We start from the raw sequence: 15133 nt of genomic DNA, 5'->3' as shown, positions 1-15133 counted from the left end.
CACTGTAAAGTCCATGGAGAATAAGAGCACCTCCTCCCAGCTGCCCAGCTGCCCACTGCACTGAGGGTAGGAAACACTGTCACCACTGATAAATCCACGATAATTGAGAATATCAATAAGCATTTTTCTATGGCTGGCCATGCTTTCTACCTGGCTACCCCTACCCCGGTCAACAGCCCTACCCCGGTCAACAGCCCTGACCATTTCGAATCCCACCGTACCTTCTCCGCTATGCAATCTGGTTTCCGAGCTGGCCATGGGTGCACCTCAGCCACGCTCAAGGTCCTAAACGATATCATAACCGATAAGAGACAATACCGTGCAGCTGTATTCATCAACCTGGCAAAGGCTTTCGACTCTGTCAAACACCATATTCTTATCGGAAGACTCAACGGCCTTGGTTTCTCAAATGACTGCCTCACCTGGTTCACCAACTACTTCTCAGACAGAGTTCAGTGTGTCAAATCAGAGGGCCTGTTGTCCCGACCTCTGGCAGTCTCTATGGGGGAGCCACAGGGTTCAGTTCTCGGGCCGACTCTTTTCTCTCTATACATCAATGATGTTGCTCTTGCTGCTGGTGATTCTCTGATCCATCTCTATGCAGATGACACCATTCTGTATACTTCTGGCCCTTCTTTGGACACTGTGTTAACTAACCTCCAGATGTGCTTCAATGTCAAACAACTCTCCTTCCGTGGCCTCCAACTGCTCTTAAATGCAAGTAAAACTAAATGCATGCTCTTCAACCGATCGCTGCCCGCACCTGCCCGCCCATCCAGCATCACTACTCAGGACGGTTCTGACTTAGAATATGTGGACAACTACAAATACCTAGGTGTCTGGTTGGATTGTAAACTCTCCTTCCAGACTCACATTAAGCATCTCCAATCCAAAATTAAATCTAGAATCAGCTTCCTATTTCGCAACAAACATCCTTCACTCATGCTGCAAAACATACCCTCGTAAATCTGACTATCCTACCAATCCTTGACTTCGACGATGTCATTTACAAAATAGCCTCCAACACTATACTCAGCAAATTTGATGCAGTCTAACACAGTGCCATCCGTTTTGTCACCAAAGCCCCATATACTACCCACCACTGCGACCTGTATGTTCTCGTTGGCTGGCCCTCACTTCATATTCGTCGCCAAACCCACTGGCTACAGGTCATCTATATGTCTTTGCTAGGTAACGCCCCGCCTTATCTCAGCTCACTGGTCACCATAGCAGCACCCAGACGTAGCACGCGCTCCAGCAGGTATATTTCACTGTTCACCCCCAAAGCCAATTCCTCCTTTGGCTGCCTTTCCTTCCAGTTCTCTGCTGCCAATGACTGGAACGAATTGCAAAAATCACTGAAGCTGGAAACTCATATCTCCCTCTCTAACTTTAAGCACCAGTTGTCAGAGCAGCTCACAGATCACTGCACCTGTACATAGCCCATCTGTAAATAGCCCATCTGTAAATAGCCCATCCAACTACCTCTTCGCCATACTGTTATTTATCTTTTCTCCTTTGCACCCCAGTATCCCAACTTGCACATTCATCTTCTGCACATCTATCATTCCAGTGTTTAATTGCTAAATTGTAATTATTTCGCCACTATGGTCTATTTATTGCCTTACCTCCCTTATCCTACCTCATTTGCAGACTGTATTTAGACTTTTCTATTGTGTTATTGACTGTATGTTTGTTCATTCCATGTGTAACTCTGTGTTGTTGTTTGTGTCGCACTGCTTTGCTTTATCTTGGCCAGGTCACAGTTGTAAATGAGAACGTGTTCTCAACTGGCCTATCTGGTTAAATAAAAGTTCAATAAAAAATATAAAAAATAAACTCCAACCTAAGTGTATGTAAATTTCTGACTTCAACTGTAGATAGAACAGACAGACAGGCAGACAGGTTGACAGACAGACAGACAGACAGACAGACAGACAGACAGAGCTGGCCTGTGGTGCACCTGGATATGTCTGTTTCTATGGCCTTGTACTTTTTACTGGGTCAGTTATCATGCAGCAGTATAATGTTGTGTTAAATATGTTAGGACACAAGGGAACACTGCAGTAACAGTGCTTTAGAGTTTGAGAACCAGGGAATAAATACTTGGGGTTGTTGAGGGTGCTTGTACAGTCTCCAATGACTCATGTCCTTCACCACAACTATTACTAAAGACTTTGACTCCAACAAAGACAAGAACATTTCTCAAGTTAATGTATTACCCGTCCAGAGCCATGACTGTTATTACCAACATAAAGCCTTGGTTCCTTTGTGCTCATAATCCTGCATGGTGAACAGGACAGAGAGCCTGACGCGCGCCCCCGTCTGTCGTGTTGGAATATTGACGCGAATGTGTCGTCTTGTGTTCACGCCGTCGTTTTGTTACATTGGCGAGCTTGTGAGCGGAGCAAATGTGCAAGGCAGGGAGAGGGAGGAGTGCGCAAATAGCCACAGCAGCAGCAGCGGTGGCAGCAGCGTCAATGCATCTGTGAGTCTTCGAATCCGCTGTCTTGACCTGCCAATCCTCTGTACGTTTCCGATTGAGATTTCACAGCGCGAGTTCTCGCTATCAACCGACACACTTTCCGGAGCTCAGCGTTTATTCTTAGTTCGGCTGTAAGAGATTATTCTCACTGCCCCATTATATTTATCCCAGTTTCTTGAATATTTTATGGAAAATGGCGATCTGCGCTCAGTCCTACGGTATTCTATGTATGTTCTCAATCCAAACTGTCCTCATCATTAGCGTCTCTTCGCCGGCAACGGGGAGCCTCCGCTTCCCCCAGCACTACACGTAAGTAGCCTACATTTAGGGAGATGGAAACGGGGTTACTGCTGAGATCTCAGAACTGGGACAGTTTGCCCAAACCGTGCGGTTTACTAAAAGGTGCGATAGTCGCGTGATGCTAACGGGCTCTCATGATGTTGAAAGAGAAAAGCAGTTTCCGTCTCTGACTCATGCGTGAGCTACGTTACAGATATATCCGCGTGCACGAATGTTATTGTAGCAATGACAATTTAGCCATAGTCTAATCTACTGCTTCTGCCCTTCCAAATACGGTCGATAATGGGATGTTGTTTGCATGGATAGGTGCATGGGTTACTACTGGCAAGGCACAGGTGCTCGCCATAATAGCATGGGAGTTCAATTATTGATCATGGCTTGATTAGATAACATTTCTGCTCAATACAAATCACCTAGTATTTTATTTTCTTCTGTGTTCATAACGGATAGTCAAACATGCTACAATGTTGACAAAAGCATTCAGAAGGTGCATAGGTGATGGCGGAGCTACTTCGATCTAACCAAGTCACAATGCTAATCCTTTAAAAAAACTAAATCAAAGTAGCCTAACTATCAAGCTGATAGTACTGATTTTATTGCCATGCTACCGTTAAAAAAAAAAGATTTAGTCATTTTAAAGCAGCAAAATTCCATGCCCCTCCGTAACGGAGGTAGCCTATAACCGGAGGGAAAGTGCCCGCGAGGATGTCCAAATCTTGCACTCCGGTTGCGCCATGGCACTGCACGCGCATTTCACCAGGTGGGTGTGAAGGACAACGAACTCTTCGAGTTTTACGCATATATAGGCCTATATCTCTCTCCTCGACCCTAATAGCTTGAAAACGTACGACCTGAATATTACAAAAATAAGTGTAGGTATATGTCCTATTAATTAGAATGGGTTTGACAGTTAGACTAGTCATTCAATTGTGTAAATAAAACATTTCTTAATTGACAGTATTGTATTGTAGGCAGCAATAGGCTATGTCGGAACCAGATTAGGCACAACGATATGCATAAGGAAATCTGGCCCCACCCAGGCCTATATCTTATTAATAAGCATTATAGGGCCCGTTATACCCAACGCTATTTGAAATGTTATTCTAACATTTATTGCATTAACCTATATATCGTTTTTCATTTTGTGGTTCAATCAATGTGTAGCCTAAAACATGCTTGGAACTTTTTCTGCAACTCTTGTGTCAGTAAGGGTTGTCCGTTTCTGGAGCCTTACTGTTGCCTCAGCGATACCCCCCCCAAACAAGCAACAGGATTGTATATCTGAGCTAATGCTCCGATTCCGACCCCTCCCCTCTCTCTCTCTAATTTGAGATCTGTTTAATAAATCATTATTTGATATTAACATATATAATGTGTGCTATCTAATCACTGAATTGGATATCAATATCTTATATAGGCCTAATCATGTAGGGTATTAGAATTAGATACGGGTGAATTTGGGAACTTTCCTCCCCGGAAAGCATTTATTCTGCTCCTCTAATTCAGTACTCTATAATTCCACATCTATTTCCTCCCCTTCCAAAGCATCGTATGTAAAATAAGAAAACAATGCTTTGCGGTCTGGCTACACAATTACGCGCAGGAGGACGTCATTTTAATAGACTAATAAAAACATGTATAATTCACCAGCTCATGCTTTAGGCTACACCGCTCTTAGTTGGACATTAGTAGCCTATGACATATTAGGCTACTAACTGTGTATATGGGCATTTGTTATCTGGCGAGCCCTCCTTTTGGAGCTGCGAGCTGTATAGTGGATTGTTGCAGGATTTATGACGGCGATTCTCACAGAGACAACTGTGTGTCAAGATTTTCTCGACTAAGTGTTTTAGGCTATCCCGCCCAAATACATTGAAACATTTACTAATCATTATTGTCTTGTATGAATAGGCTAATAAGGCATGTGTAATAATATTTGTAAGACGCGACAGCCTAATTTCTGAACTCTACGCATAAGGCTACATTTAATTTCTAGACCGAGTCGAACCATATTTACATTTTATAAGGCCGCTAGTTGTTTGGATAAGAAACCAAGTTATTTTTTTCGAGACTATTAAGACTGTCAAGGTCAATCACAATTCGCTGCTGTTCTTACACAGACGTGCCAGGTAACTCGGGGGAAAAAATGATGTAAACTGGAACTAAAGTAGTGCTAATGAAAAGAGTCCTTGAGGTGAATATAGTGAACAACACCGAAGAGAAATGTACAATGTGACATTGGATTAAGTCAATCCAGAGAAAAGTGTGACACCCCGATGGATGGGTGTTGTCGCTGGTGTGTGTGTGTGTGTGTGTGTGTGTGTGTGCTGAACATCAGGTTATTGGCCAATTACAGTAGGCCTACTGTCCATTTGATGAAAAACAAATAATGTTGAAAAAAACTATTTATCATTGGAGGTCGACTGGACTTTACACAATCATCTCGGGGTAAATTATGTTACACTTTATCTTGCAATATTGTGCATAAAATTATATGCAATTTCCACTAACACTTACTTTCATAAACGTATGAAAATAGTCTGAATATGGATGATTTTTCAATGTTTCACTACACTAGAAATGACCTGGGTTTCGAGATCCATCGATTAAACATTGTGATGGAGCTTGAACGAAGAGCCATAGGATTGATAATACACTCGTTTCATTTCGGCCTGAGATAGTCTTGGATGGCAGACCCAATGAATGTCTCAAACTCGCTGAACGACATTTGATGGAATTGTACACCTACCTTTGGACCTATTCATGAACATATTATGTAACCTATTGAATTATCCTAGGCTCATACAAATAGTGATATTTTAAAATACACTTTTGGATTTAATACTAACAATACCGTAAGTTATTTTTAGCTGGCCACTACATTGATTTTGATTACTGCATTGTTGGGTTCAGAGCTGGCAAGAAAATAATTTCGCTGTACTTCTGCATGTAATATTTAAAAAGTTCAACTTTGAACTAAGACCCAACAGCCCAAATGAAGGTCGACATTGGCTTAGCGTAAACATGAGATCAATCAGCCTTAGCCCGAGATTCAGTAGGTCAATCCAGCAATATTTACCGTGCAAAATGATAGTTCACCCCCAATGTTGTGTTTGTGTGTGTGTTTTAACGCACTATGCATATCTATACAACTTGGTTGTGTCTGTCAATGTGCAAGTGTGTGTGTGTGTGTGTGTGTGTACTTGCATTTGTGTATAGGTGACTGTACACGAGTGAAGTTGTGTAAGGAGTGTGTCTAGCTTGGGGACAAGAGGTATTGTCACTAGCTGTTAGCATCACTGCATTCCGCTCCAGTGTGGTCTCACTTTAAGCCTGCGTTCATTTCATTGCCAGGTGACCTTTTCATAGTCGGCAAGCTTTCTCCAGCAAACCTGCCTCGTGCCATCATTTTAGAGGCAAGCCTCTTTTCCTCTCTTATTCTCTATACCCCCCTCATAAACACAGTCAAGACACATTATTCTATGTGGCTAACATTTGAACAAATGCTTTCTCTACACTCACAGATGCCTACGTCTTATCTGATTCCTGTCAGGGGTCCTGGTCACAGATATGATGTACTGTTAACTATACTCAGTGGTTCCAGGTCTCTCTGTCACTTCTTGGCAGACTGGTATTGGTTCATAGATCTGTCTTTTCTTTCAAAATAATCTGACATTTAACGCTGACATTTATTTTTTTTGCGGTATTATTAAGAGACAAATGGTTGTGCTGGTGATGTGAGTGTCTGGTGTGTCTGGAAGGAACGGCTGCGTGGCTCAGAGTCGGCTGCTACCGTCTTGTCAAAACACAACCACAAAAACAAGGACAGAGGAAAGGGTACAGTTTCATGTTTGTAGAATTTTTTTGGGTTGACTTTTCCTTAACATTTGTACATGACTTAGTTATTATTGCTATTATTATTATTATTATTATTATTCATTACTATTCTTTTCCCACGTATGTTAGTATAATTATTTCTTATTTCTATCTGAGTGATGCCTGGGTGGGTAGGGACTCCACTCTTAAGTTGGTAACTCTTGCTGATCGAACAGCAGCTTGTGAACATCTTGATCCATTAAGTCATTTGCAGCCTTGGTGGGAGATATAAACTGATGAGCTCCAGGCGTTTGATCTCTTAATTCCAGACTTGGCTCCATCCACTGAGAGCGCCTCCTGCTTATTGTGCACTTCTGTCAGAAGTGAAGCTTTTTTATTACAGCCCTGCTGCTGATCGAGGCCCAGCCAAAAGAACACACGCTCGCGCTCCGTCCAACCAGAACCCCAGGGATGAGTGGCGGCTGGACGGGATGTTGATGAATAAAACTGACATTAGGAGATTGAAAAAAAGACAGTGTGTCTATAGAAGGAAGGGGGGGAGTGAGTGACGGATGGAACGGAAAGACAGATAGATACAGGCAGACAGACAGCACATACACACCGGCCCCACACACAAACATACACACATCACATGCAGTTATATACATCACTTGAGGGAAGGAAAATGACTTTAACAAGTGAAGGGAACTGACTTTCTTAAGCCCTCCCCAACTCATAATGTTTGTGATACGCTTGTATGTTAAAGTTACAGCTGTGTGTCTTTGTTCCCATCAGAATGATGCATTGGGCAGGCCGTATTGAGAAGGAGCTGGAGAAGACTCTGCAACTGGTTACTGGAGCCCAGCAGATGAAAGGGGTAAGTACTGGGAACTAAACATAATACCTGATCCCATGCACGACTGCAGTTAAACTGTCTGTCTTCTCTCTTTCTCTACCTGTCTCTCTCTTCCCCTCTCTCTCTCTCTCTCTCTCTCTCTCTCTCTCTGAAGCTAGGCTTACTATCGTATTGTTTGTGTGCCAAATGGAAGCGTAGCACCAGCAGTGTGTCTATGTACTCTAGAGACTCCACGCATCTGGGCTCCTGCTTCTGTTCCTCTGTCATTGTGTGCGTGACACGAGAGCAGCAGATGGTTTGGTCGTGTTAGATTGACAGAGTTTCGTCATGTTTCTACACAGAGGCAGTGTGCATGTTCACTGGGCTTCCAGGTCTGGAAACGGGCCTGGATCTAATGCTTCATTATTGCTGTGTGGCTGACTGTGATGATTCAGCCAGCCACAATAGCGTCTACGGCTGCGGTGATGGTAATCGTTGCCATGGTGAGGGGGATGGCCGTGGTGTTAATATGGTAGTGTAATTGACGATAGCGAGTGAAGGCGACAGTTGGTGACAGTTGCTAGTTGTGGGTAAAGGGTTTTGGACAGTGTTTGGGCGGAGCAGTGATGATGGTTGTTGCCATGGCTGCGGTTAGCATGGGGATGTGTTGGTTGCTCTGACAATATAATTATTTGCGTTGTCTTCCAGAATAACACAGCATCACTATTTGGTCTGTCGCTATTTACTCACTGAAATACAGGCTTAGGGGTTCCTAGTTTGTGTCAATAGTTATTGAATAGGAATGTGTGTGGATTTGCATAAGCAAGTACAGCACGTCAATTAAAAGTGTATTCAATTGTGTTTGCACTGTCAGAAAGATTGACATTGAGCGAATGCTGTGGGAATAGTTAGTTAATCTAATAGTCTGTTCTGGTGTATACTAGTAAGTGGGTTGGGCTGAGCGTGTGAGTATGATGGTTGAATGGTGCGTTTGTGAGTATGTTAGCATAGTGAGTATGTTGGCATAGTGCGTTTGTGAGTATGTTAGCATAGTGCATTTGTGAGTATGTTAGCATAGTGCATTTGTGAGTATGTTAGCATAGTGCGTTTGTGTAGGCTAGGTTGTCCTGAGTGTGTGTGTGTGTGTTAGCCTAAAGGCTCCACTCTGTCTATTGACATGCATGCATGTACAAGGGCGTGCATTTTTGTCCAGATTCGTCGTTGCGTTCCACCGAGAGAGGAAGTCCGCCTTGTGTAGTGTAAATCCACTAGGGCTTGGGGAGCCAGAGTAGCTTACCAAGCAAGAGGGTCCGAAGGCACTCTGACTGTAGCTAGCGACGCCATTTGAACGTCCGGATGTGGTGTTATATGCCTTTTTTGTTTACAAATATAGCTAGCTAGCTACATGTCTGGCTAGTCTGGTGTTTTAAGCTGTACGGCACTACTTCATAGACACAGAAGCAGAAGCAAGCATGTCTCTCTATGAGTTGTGAATTCGAGAGCTTGAAGAGCAAGAGGTTGAACTGCTCTTACTACTCAGGAGGAGAAGAAGAAAAGAACAACTGAGAAAAGGGCAAGTTCGTCCACTGAACACGACAAGAGTGGACGACGGAGAAGATATGTCTCTTGTCCAACCTATGCGAAGCCTTGACGAGGAAATCCATTTTCACTACTTTCGGATGTCAGTTTGCCAGATTTGACGACTTGCTTCAGCCGCACATAAATCGCACGAGAGAACTCACAGCATTCGGTGCGAGTGGCAGCACACAGCAAAGTATCGCTGCTAGTTATCTGCTAGGAATCTCAACAGTTATTGCCATCATCACGGAAGTGTGCCAGGCTATCTGGCATGTCCTGAAGGAGGATTTTGTGGCTTATTCCTCCATGGCAAAATGGGAAGAAATTGCCAGAGAGTTTGGGGATAGTTGGAATTGTCTGTGTTGTGCAGGAACTGTCAACGGAAAACATATTCGGATCTAGTTCCGGCAAACTTGGGAGCAAGTACTACAACAAAAGGGCCTTTTCTCAATGGTCCTGATGGCAGTCTGCGATGCAAGGTACCTCTTCACCATGATCGACGTGGGCGCATTTGGTCGGGAGGGAGATGCAGGAATCCCAACTCATTGCAGGCCAGCTGCCAGTAACAAGGCCAGAGTGCTTTCCGCGGACCCAAACACCGAGCCCATATGTCTTCGAGGGAGACGAGGGATTTCCTCTGAGGGTAAACCTGTCATGACCAGATCCAGGTAAGATACGCTAAATAGATGTGACTATACCTATGATGTGAAAATGATACCAATATAGATGTTGTAATTATACTGAACAAAAAATATAGATGTAACCTGTAAAATGCTTTTAACATTATTTACCACAAATTTGTTTACCCAGTTGGTGGGCCTGGCTCCCCAGTGGGTGGGCCTGGATCCCCAGTGGGTGGGCCTGGCTCCACAGTGGGTGTGCCTGGCTCCCCAGTGGGTGGGCCTGGCTCCACAGTGGGTGGGCCTGGATCCACAGTGGGTGGGCCTATGCCCTCCCAGGCCCACCCATGGCTGTGCCCCTGCCCAATTATGTGAGATCCATAGATTAGGGCCTAATGAATTTATTTAAATTGACTGATTTCCTTATATGAACTGTAACTCAGTAAAATCGTTGAAATTGTTGCGTTTATATTTTTGTTCAGTATATATGCCTTACATAAAAGTCATTGGCATCCCAGTAAGAGGATGAGGGCCTATGTCCAAAGCATATGCTACACAGTTGTTACAATACACATTTGAAAGCCGTCATGTTCTTGTTCAATACTAATGGAAAATCCTTATTTTCTTTAAAGGTTCTTCTGACCTTGGTGACACCAAGAAGGTCGACAACTACCTCCACTCAAAAGCCAGAAGAATTTCAGAGGACTGCTTTGGGATCCGAGCTACAAGATGGAGGATCCTGGGACGGGCCCTTGAAGTTGTCCCGGAGAAAGCTGAGACCATTGTGAAGGCCTGTGTGGCCCTCCACAAAGACCTTTGCACCACCGACACTTCAGACACTGACTACACAGAGTCATCAACACGGTACATCCACCCCACATTTGTTGACCACTCCACACCCACTGTGGAACCGGCGTCTAGGAGAGTGGAGACAGGTGGTACAAGGGACACCAGCTTCCTGGACCCAAGGAACATGTCGGCAGACAGGGAAACCAGAGTTGCTCTAGACGTGCGCAACAACCTCAAGGACTACTTCCTCACACCAGCTGGACAAGTGTCTTTTCAGAATGCTGCTATCGCTCCCTCCAATACAAGTTAACATGTTGTGTGGTTTGGAAAACGGGCGCACATACACTACATGACAAAAAGTATGTGAACACCTGCTTGTCGAAACAGGGACAGGGGAGATGATGAACCAAGGGGAGATGATGAACCAAGGGGAGATGATGAACCAAGGGGAGATGATGAACCAAGGGGAGATGATGAACCAAGGGGAGATGATGAACCAAGGGGAGACGCAGCGTTTCATTGGAAACGAATGTACTTGTGGTGTACTGAAATGCAATGACGCTGTCAGTGTGAACGAGGCGTAAGTAGTGTGTGCATTCGCGGTAGTGAGTTGGTGTGAAAGAACATTTATCACGGCCCCAAACAGGAGTCGTCACAGGGTGTGTTAAATGGCCCAGCGTGCCTAGAAAAGCCATTTTCTAAATGGATGCCTCTCTCTATACGTGTGTCTGATAGAAATCTTCCCAGGGCTATGCCGGCTGGTAACAAGATTGTCTCTCTTCGCGCTCCCTCTTCATGCGCAGTTTATTTTCAGAGTAAAAAAAAAAAAAAGTCAGCAAATGATTATTTTGTTTGTCTTACGCTGAGCGAGTGAAGGGAGGAAGTTGAATTTAATGTGGTGTATTCTGTTCCTCTTGGTTGAGATTTTGATGCACGAGAGATTGTGGGTATTTAGCGAGAGACAACGGGTAGAGGGGATGTGCTTGCTGAGAGAGAGAAGGAGCAGGGGAGATATTGGCGGTTTTGAAAGAAAAGGTGGAGGTTTAGAAAGACTGATGAATGAGAGAGAGGGTCGTTGTTTTTACAACAGGAGGGTGTTTGTGTGCGGGGAAGGATGGACCATTTGACAGCAAGAACAGATATTTGGAGAATGTGGGCACATTCACTGAGACGGAATTGGTAATGTATGATTTGGGAGTGAGAAGAGAGAGAGACAGAGAACATCCAATGGGGAAGGATGGATCTATCCTGTTTCTTTTCCTCATTATAATCCTCATTGCTGTGTTTGTGATCTGTTCTGAGAGAGGCTGCTGTGCTGTGGTGGACACTGGCATTCCTTTCATATCCTCAAAGCTTAGTCAGACCTGTTTGATAAGCATACAGTAGGATTACACCCACACACTGTCATCATGGGCTGGAGTACAGTAACTCTAGAGTTTATTGGAAACACACACACACACACACACACACACACACACACACACACACACACACACACACACACACACACACACACACACACACACACACACACAGAGGTATGGCCATTTGTTCACCCCCTCTTCTAGAGAGCCTCTTAAATTCTAAAGCATTGTAACATATGTTGGGCTCTTAATTCATTTCAATGAGGAGGGCCTAATCAGCGTGAATAATTCAGCCTCATACACTTGAAGGCTTCTTAACCCCAAGCACTGGCACGGTACCAATACTATACCACATACTGTACTGTGCCTCTCTACCGCCCTCCCTTTTCTTCTCCCCTCTCTCCATCCTTCATTCTTGACATACTATCTCTCTACCTCTCTCTCCTCCTCTCTCCATTCCTCTGTCCTCCTCCCTCCTCCTCTCTTCCCCATGGTTAGGGAATGAAGCCTGGGAGTGGCAGAATGGGCTGATCCCAAAGTTCTCTCCTCCTGGTCTGTGTCTGTGAGGCTGCAAGACTGAGCTCCAGTATCAGGCCCAGGGGAATGTGTGTGGGAAGACCATGATTAGCGAGAACTCCAATTAAAACACTTTAGATTCACAGATTCTTTGACCAAAAAGAGCTGGACACAAATACATAGCAGATACATTGAATGAGGGTATATTTCCTCTCTCTCACACATGCTCTGTGTGAGTGTGTGTGGTCAGTGGTGCTGGATCAGTCAGTTCTGAGACCCCATGCTGTGCTGCAGGTTTATCTGGGCCTAACACAGACTTCATTGCCTCTAGTCAAGCCAGTTTGTATGTGTGTGTCTGTGTTCCTGCCATTTCTGGGTTTGTCTGTGAAGGACGATTGTGCTGCGAATTTCTTCAGTTTAATTGTTATGTTAACGTCATTGTGAATGGTGATTGCCAACTTCAATTGTGCTTTTGCCTCCCCAAGCATTTGCTTCCATGCCTGAAACAGCAGCCGGTGCTGTAGGTGGAGGCTCAAGTCGACCCCCCATAAATAGAGATATCTATAAAGTGCTGGAGGATTACTCACTATCGCTGACTCCAGCACTTTCCCATAATCTGTCTCAAATGCCCAATGCCATACGAGACACCATCCCATCCACTCACGTTAATATCCCCCTCCCCTCTTTCTAAAGCTGACCTTAGCTGAAGTCACGGACACACACTCACGCACAAACACAGTGCTGTGCTGTTTCATCAGCGTGTGTTGGTGATGATGTAACTGCTGCTCAATGTAATTGGTTCCTTGATTTAATAGCTCTTACTCCTGAAGACAATTTACAGGAAAAGCTGAGTCTTCCTCCCCACCATGAGCAATTACCGTTAAAGGAAGGAGAGAGAGAGAGAGATCCCCCCTCCGCCTCACAACACAACAGCAGCTCATTCATTATCTGGCCTTTAGAAACAGCAGGGGCTATTTTTGCCTAACGTTTTGTCACTCTCCCTCCTCTCTTTCTCTCTCTCCCTCTCTTTATCTCTCTTCATCTCTCTCTCCCTCTCTTTATCTCTCTCTCTCTCTCAAATCAAATCAAATGTTATGGGGGTGTAGCGAAAGGCTTACGTTCCTAGCTCCAACAGTGCAGCAATATTTAACAATACAAAACAATAAACGCAAAACACAAACAGTCCCCACAGAGCCCCAGGATAGCAACACAATTAGACCAAACCAAATGGACCATTTCAGGTTGTCAATGATGTGCCTGCTGAGGAACTTGAATCTTTAAACCCTCTACTACTGAACTACTGTGGCCCCATCGATGAGGGGGGCTCCCTCTGCTGTTTCCTGAAGTTCACCATCATTAGCTCCTTCGTTTTGTTGACGTTGAGGGGGAGGTTATTTTGCTGGTACCACTCTGCCAGGGCCCACACCTCCTCCCTGTAGGCCGTCTCATTGTTGTTGGTAATCAGGCCTACTACTGTTGTCGTCTGCAAACTTGATGATTGAGTTTGAGTGGCCACGCAGTCATGGCTGAGCACGCACCGTTGTGGGGCCCCCGTGTTGAGGATCAGCATAGCGGAGGTGTTGTTGCCTACCTTCACCAGCTGGGGTCGGCCAGTCAGGAAGTCCAGGACACAGTTGCACAGGGTGGGGTTCAGACCCAGGGCCTCGAGCTTAGTGATGAGCTTAGAGGGCACTATGGTGTTGAAGGCTGAACTGTAGTCGATGAACACTATTCTTACATAGGGCTTCCTCTTGTCCAGATGGGATATGGCAGTGTGCAGTTGTTACGTGCCTCCTAAGAGGAGGGAGGTGCAGGAGTCAGGAGCAGGAGAGCAAGAAAGTCCCAGTAGCACAATCGTTTATTAGACGTCCCAACTCAACAAACAACAGTTGGGGGAACACGCCCAAACGAAGTCCCCACACACACAGGGAAATAAACGCAACACACAGAGGAGAAACCTCCACTCCTAATTACAGTCCAAAACGGTACAACAACTGTGAGAAAAAAATCTGTGGCGCAAACAAGCACCCCTAACAGAGCAAACACGCAACCCTAACAGAGCAAACACTCACCCCTAACAGAGCAAACACTCACCCCTAACAGAGCAAACACGCAACCCTAACAGAGCAAACACTCACCCCTAACAGAGCAAACACTCACCCCTAACAGAGCAAACACTCACCCCTAACAGAGCAAACACTCACCCCTAACAGAACAAACACTCACCCCTAACATATCAAACACTCACCCCTAACATATCAAACACTCACCCCTAACAGAGCAAACACGCACCCCTAACAGAGCAAACACTCACCCCTAACAGAGCAAACACTCACCCCTAACAGAACAAACACTCACCCCTAACAGAGCAAACACTCACCCCTAACAGAGCAAACACTCACCCCTAACAGAGCAAACACTCCCTAACAGAGCAAACACTCACCCCTAACAGAGCAAACACTCACCCCTAACAGAGCAAACACTCACCCCTAACAGAGCAAACACTCACCCCTAACAGAGCAAACACTCACCCCTAACAGAACAAACACTCGAAAATGAACTAAGGAGAACAAACACGGACCCCTAACAGAGGCAAAATGGATCCCAGCTAGTAGGCAAACACTCACCCCTAACAGAGCAAACACTCACCTCTAACAAACAAACACTCACCCCTAAAGTGTCAAACACTAGTCTCCTCTTACAGTAACAGTACCTCCCTGCAAACACTCCCACAGTAATGTGTCCCTAACAGTAAGCAAACACTCATTCCTTAGTACCTCCCTAACAGATGTGTCAAACACTCACCTCCCTAACAGAGCAAATGTGTCAC

The 15133-nt window shown here is 44.9% G+C and overlaps 1 protein-coding gene across 3 annotated transcripts in view; it reads left to right on the top strand.

Moving 5' to 3' along the window:
* The first annotated feature begins 2333 nt into the window (after window positions 1-2333).
* The window catches only part of LOC112254289 (voltage-dependent calcium channel subunit alpha-2/delta-2-like), a 309636-nt gene continuing 296836 nt past the window's right edge, over window positions 2334-15133 (top strand). For 2 of the 3 annotated variants that reach the window (XM_042324234.1, XM_042324237.1), the window contains exons 1-2: window positions 2334-2794; window positions 7397-7478. In XM_042324234.1, coding sequence (XP_042180168.1) covers window positions 2679-2794; window positions 7397-7478 — 198 coding nt within the window. In that variant the 5' untranslated portion in view covers window positions 2334-2678. The remainder of the gene's footprint in view (window positions 2795-7396; window positions 7479-15133) is intronic. The other variant, XM_042324235.1, reaches the window with a different exon arrangement.

This window comes from Oncorhynchus tshawytscha, linkage group LG07 (genome assembly GCF_018296145.1).
Source record: "Oncorhynchus tshawytscha isolate Ot180627B linkage group LG07, Otsh_v2.0, whole genome shotgun sequence".
NCBI lineage: Eukaryota > Metazoa > Chordata > Actinopteri > Salmoniformes > Salmonidae > Oncorhynchus > Oncorhynchus tshawytscha.
The sequence above is the reverse complement of the archived record's forward strand: the minus strand, read 5'-3'. Positions and strand labels throughout refer to the sequence as shown.